The sequence below is a fragment of the Sceloporus undulatus genome, chromosome 3 (genome assembly GCF_019175285.1).
Source record: "Sceloporus undulatus isolate JIND9_A2432 ecotype Alabama chromosome 3, SceUnd_v1.1, whole genome shotgun sequence".
Lineage (NCBI taxonomy): Eukaryota > Metazoa > Chordata > Lepidosauria > Squamata > Phrynosomatidae > Sceloporus > Sceloporus undulatus.
The window spans coordinates 183,192,124-183,198,123 of NC_056524.1; the positions used below are offsets into that span (position 1 = coordinate 183,192,124).

Sequence of the window (6,000 nt, forward strand, 5' to 3'; positions counted from 1 at the left end):
GGCATTAATTCTCAAGGCCCCTCCTTCTTTCCACATTCCTGCCACTTTCATAAGGCACGTAATTTAATATTATGAGACTCCACATTTATAATTAATGGAACATGAACCCCACAAGCCAATGCTGTCCTAATAGACTCAGTTTGATATTGTCAGCTTCCAAAATGTATTCACACAGCATAGACTCAACTACAGAAAGCAAGGCTAGCAGAGATAAGAGAGCAAACAGGACTTTGAAGAAAGGCAGTTTTTAGGTTCTACAAAGACATGGTTGGAGGACACAGTTAGAGCTGTCTAGGACTGCTCAGAAACATGGCAAAGTACAATATACAGAGTTGACAAAATATTTTTTAGCATCCCAAATTCTTGAGGGAGAAAAGGAAATAAGTGGAGGAACATGTGATGTAATGGATTCTTAGCTGCATCTGTAGGCTTCTTATTAAAGTAATTTGATATTTTACAATCAATTTCCATTTAATTTCCTTATTAGTCAATTTGAAATGAAGGGTGTTGACACAACACACTGTACATGTGTTCACAGTGTACATACATATTCAAATAGCTGTGAGAATCGCTGTATGAATGTGTATTCCTATTTTGTACCAAAACAGAAGAATCCTCTTAGACCAAGACTATCAATCAAATGTACAGCTGTACCTGGACAGAAGAAACACGTGCTTGTGAACTAATGAATACGTGTTCATTTTATTTCGGTATGGCTAGCTTCCATACAGCATAAGCCATTTTATCCCCAAGGAGATATCACAGGAAATTCTGAAGAGGACATTTTCTACACTCATGTGAGGAAAATCTGAGAATGTTTGGAAGAAGAGTGTGTAAATAAAAAGCATCAACAAGGAGAGCCATTGGTAGACAGAGCTACACCTAATATGTTCAGCACAGCCTTCAACCAGCAGTAGCTTTGAATCCAAAGATTGGCCCGGATGAGGTCTAGAACTGTATTCCAGTTCAGTGTGATGCAACAGCCAACTGACTTAAGCAGATAGTTGGTTTACTTAACTCCAGCCTGCCCCTTCTTTATTTTTAAATTAAACTGCAAAACTATTTTGAGTCTTTCTTGCTTTCTCTTTCATCCTTAATTCTCCTCAATATTTTTTTAAATATTTGTTAATATTTCTACTACATTGTGAAAATTTCATAATAGTGTTTTTGGTAGACAAATAACATAAAAATCTGTTTACACACCTACAACTGAACTAGTTAAATTCATACTGCTTTACAGAGGAGAAGTAAGCCATACCTACCATGCTAAGATTTATTTCTCTTTAGGGTAGCAGTTATACTTTTATAAATAACTGCTTAAATTTTAAAACAATAAAGAAGACCCTCAAACTCCTCATTTCTGCTTTTACTGATTTATAAAGAAGAAGATTGAATACTTGTACTTAAATTTTTAAACCCAGACACCCCACTCTGAACACATGTATCTTCAATTGCACATGAATGATAGTGGGTGGAATCCTATTGGTTAGTCCCAACTAGAGTAGACCCATTCAATTAATTGCTGAATGTTGAGTCAGTACATAGGTAAATCTAATGGATTTAATGGGTCTACTATAGTCAGGACAAAAAGAAAACATAGGCCAGTATGGGTACAAGTTGAGTATTCCTTATCTGAAATACTTGGGACTAGTGTTTTAGATTTCAGATTTATTTATTTTTTAATTTTACAATATTTGCATATATATAATGAGATACCTTGGAGATGGTGTTAGCACATCCTGAATACTCCACGCTCTATTTTGGGTCTGCATATTTCGTATCTGGAGACAACATGTTTTAAGAGATTGATGACCTCTCAGGAACACTAGGTCAGGTTCTCAGAAGAAAAGGAGTGTGTCCTGAGGCATGTGCACACCCAAGTAAATAAGATAACCAAATCCAGATGGGTGTATTAAGCGCTCTTTCCTTTCCCTAAGTCATCTGCATTTGCTCTTGCAACTTGAAGCAAAGGATCTACTTTCACCCAAAGCAGTAAACCAACTTCTCTGCCTATCCCCTGTTGTATTCTCGGTCAAACTTCCCTGTTCGTCCATTCTGTGTATATCCTGATCCAGTCACTGTTTTTGTCACTGTTTTGTTAAAGCCATCAACCAGTCTGGAATCCCTTTGTTGATTTCTAGGGTTCCTGGGAAAGGACATCCAGCGTTTGTTACCTGGCAAGATAGCCCATTGATTGGGGCTATATTTTAGTTATAAGTATTGTTTCCAAAACCTAACCTCTGCAGACAAAGCCAGCATACATCTCCTCATGTGTTGCCCTCAGTCTTAGCCACTCCAGCTTTCTGTGGTCTACTCACTGGACAGGTAATTATTGTATATACTCATTTATAACACTAAAAATTTATGCCCCAAATTTGACCCCCAATCCCAGGTCAACTTATTTAAGAGTCGGTAAGGTAATATGATAGCAGCTCTTTCAGATTTCCCCACGCGGTTGGGAGAATGTTTCTTTTTCTCTTGAATGAAACAGAAAAAGTCCTGGGTGATTGACTGCTGTTAAACAAATGAACAGTCCTTCTTCCGTCTGTACCGGCTGCTATTGTCTGGGGAGTCAAGGGTGAAACTGAAGTTGAAACACTGAAGCAAAAAGCCTCAATTAGAATCTCTCTTGCTGTGCACACACATACACACACTGAAGGAGCCTCCAAGTTTTACCCTCGACTTAACAATGAGTCATGGCAAAATCCATAATTTTGGACCCAAAACCTGCCCTTGACTTATACATGAGGTCAACTTATAGTCGAGTATATATAGTATCACTCCACCGCAAATCCCTACAACTCTGCTATCACTTTTCCGTATTTCCCTTCTGGCTAGCTCTGAATGCAGTGTCTGTTTGAATGGCTATCTTGTGTATGTAATTGCACTCCGCATTTTTCTAAATAAAACTCTTAATTCACCCCAAACCTTGGTACACACAGGTGCAAATGGTTCTAAAGATCATCTTTAAAACCACATTTTGTAAAACCATCTTTTACAAAAGCTAATTTTCCCTAGTCCCCCCTCCCACTTTCTTTGACTAACAATGAGGCCTATTCTGAACATGAAATTCATTTATGTTTCATATACACCTTATACACATAGCCTGAAGGTAGTTTTATAAACAATATTTTAAATAATTTTGTGAATGAAAGAAAGTTTGTGTATTATGAACCATCAGAAAGAAGACCTGTCACTATCTCAGCCACTCATGCGGACAACTTTGGATTTTGGAATATTTCGGGTTTTGGAATTCTGTGTAAGGGATACTGAACCTGATAGAGATCACAAATCTTTGCATAAAGCACACAGTTTAAACATTACATGTAAATAACTATACCAGGGTCAAGATTAGCAAATTTTGTGTATATACACATAATCTAACGCACAACATGATTCCAGTGTCTCATTTCCCTGAAACCTAATCTTTTTAACCTTTAGAGTATTCTATCCAGAATCCTGTGCATTCTTTTAGGCTGTGTCTTCCAGAACAAAATGAATTTTTGCAGTAAGATGTCAGGACAATGACAAAGTAACAGAACTAACAATATACAGTGTGCCCATGCCATACACAGTTTCAGCTTATGCTGAAACTGTGCAGCGGGAAAAACAATGATGTGTGCACTATGCTGCACTGCATGCACACACCCTGTTGTTTTTGATGGAGCTCGAGCATACACTTTTTTTTCCATTATGGGGGGGATGGATCCCCCATGTAAAGGAAGGGCCCACTGTATGGTCAAAAGCATCTGCAAGTCTGGAGCGCCTCTGTAACAATATGCAAACTACAAATACCTGAATCAAGTCCAAATATTGTAGTGATGCACATACTAACTAACAGATAATTATTGTCTTTCATGATGGAATAATTCTATAAATGCTGAGAAAAGCAGATACATAAAGGACGCTGAAAACTATTCTTAAATATGTGACAATTAGTGGTTTTTTGCAATATACCCAGCACAGTATAATATCTTTATTTAGGTCAGAGGTAGTAATAAACAGAGGAAAATGTTTAATTTTCTAAACATTAAGGCTGACAAATCTTCAGATGCAACTAAAGAAGAGGATGATATTTATTTTTTCCTTTACCATGCCACATAATCAAGACTTTAAACAATGTTTGAAAACTGTTTACTGATCTGATGTAAAACAAAAAAAGAAAAGTTTGTTGAGTCAAGTAACAAGTGTAATTTGAAAAGAGTTAATAGGAATAAAAATATAAATAAACAAAATACACATAAACAAACAGAAAATGAATACCTGAAAGGCATATTTGGGTAAAAATGCCAGAACCTTCTTGCTGTTTATACTTTGTTCAAGTAGATAGTTGCCACATGTCTAACAACATGAAAAATCACAATCATGTTAAGTGGGAAAGTGGTACTTTCAACAATACAGAAATGGTGTTATAATTCTCTTAATTTATGAAGTTTACTTTGATACAATTAATCTGAAACGGTTAAATTTCAATGTTATTTATAAACAGACACACACACATAATCTCAAGGGGCCCATTAAGGCAAGACTGCACTTAATTTCAGACTGTTAACTAAAATATTTGAAATTCATCTTCACTACAAAACAGGATAAAACTACTTAAAAATCTCTAACAGCTTAATTCAATTCACCTTAATTGCATCTGCCAGAGAAGGCCTGTCTTCTGACTTTCTTCTTGCCATATGCAGAAGGAAATTCTTCAGTTTCCTTGGCAACACCAGTTTGCGATCAGGTGGAAAATTACATTTTGCTGCTCTCCACAAAATTGCAGCAATACAGTAAATACAGACCTGTTGGAAATGGCACAGTGAAAAGGCAAGTAAGTCACTGGACAACTCCCATTTAGAGTGCACCTTGCTTTAAATTAATATACTTAAAGCAGTCTGTTTTCGGTCATAATAATCTACAAATGGCTGTGCTGACATTCTTGCTAGCATTAGCACAGGTATCCAAGTCTACCCAGGGCATACCTTGGGGTCAGGATACAGTGGAATGTTATTGTGAGCTTTTCCTCATGGTTCCTGAAACCATGCCCTAACCACTAATTAGCCACTGCTGGAATATTCTGTGAACTGACTTCACAGTGACAATGCCACAACCAACTTTGATGGAGAGCACTGCTACTGGTAATGATTTGGGAGTACTGTAGTTTAAATCCAGGTAAATGTGAATTTGAAGGCCAGCATGGTGTAGTGGTTTAAGTGTTGGATTGACTCTGGACACCAGAGAGGTCTGATCTGGGGACCAGAGACCATGAGGAATGGGAATACACAAAAGACAGTTGCAGAACATTTCAATCTTCCTGGGTATTCCACCTTGGACCTAAGAACATCAGTCCTTGAACGAAAAAACTACGAAGGAAGGTTGGACAGAGAAATATCAGAACTGAAATGTTTCCACAAACTCCAATCCATCTAAGGCCCCAAAGAGATGGGCAGCAAAGAGCAGCTTCCGGCCACTTCCAGCAGACAATACACACCTGCAGAGTAGTTGGAAGCCACGCAGACATCATGCCTGGCCAGGAAAAGCCAGGAATAAAATAAGCAGGGAATGTCCTCTCTTTGCTGGTGTCTTGTTCAGGATGGTAGTGGCATCCCAAATTGGGAGTGGGCCACGTGGACGCCACGATCCCATGCTAATCAGGGGCAACTGGGGCTGGAGCAGCCTCAGGCCGCTCCAAGCAGCCAGTCTGTATGACCCCTGAGTTGAATGGAGACAATGTTTCCTGGCACACTACACATATTATAACACTAGTTAACACCCATGCTTCATGAGGGTGCTCTTGAATAGTTTATTACATCTCTTTTCTGGTTCACAGCCAGTGTCACACTACATTCCAATAACTCCTTTCACCATTCATATGATTATCTACTCACCCTAGTGTTAAGCAACATCTTTCCTCCTACCTCTGTCTCCCAATGGCCACTGGCCTATATTATTATTATTATTATTATTATTATTATTATTATTATTATTATTATTATTATTATTATTATTATT

The 6,000-nt window shown here is 37.8% G+C and overlaps 1 protein-coding gene across 4 annotated transcripts in view; it reads right to left on the reverse strand.

The window, feature by feature from the left end:
• KNDC1 (kinase non-catalytic C-lobe domain containing 1) overlaps positions 1-6,000 on the reverse strand; it is a 103,580-nt gene that overhangs the window by 39,285 nt on the left and 58,295 nt on the right. For all 4 annotated transcript variants that reach the window (XM_042460288.1, XM_042460287.1, XM_042460289.1 and 1 more), the window contains 2 exons: positions 4,632-4,790; positions 4,264-4,341 (listed from right to left, as the gene is read on the reverse strand). In XM_042460288.1, coding sequence (XP_042316222.1) covers positions 4,264-4,341; positions 4,632-4,790 — 237 coding nt within the window. The remainder of the gene's footprint in view (positions 1-4,263; positions 4,342-4,631; positions 4,791-6,000) is intronic.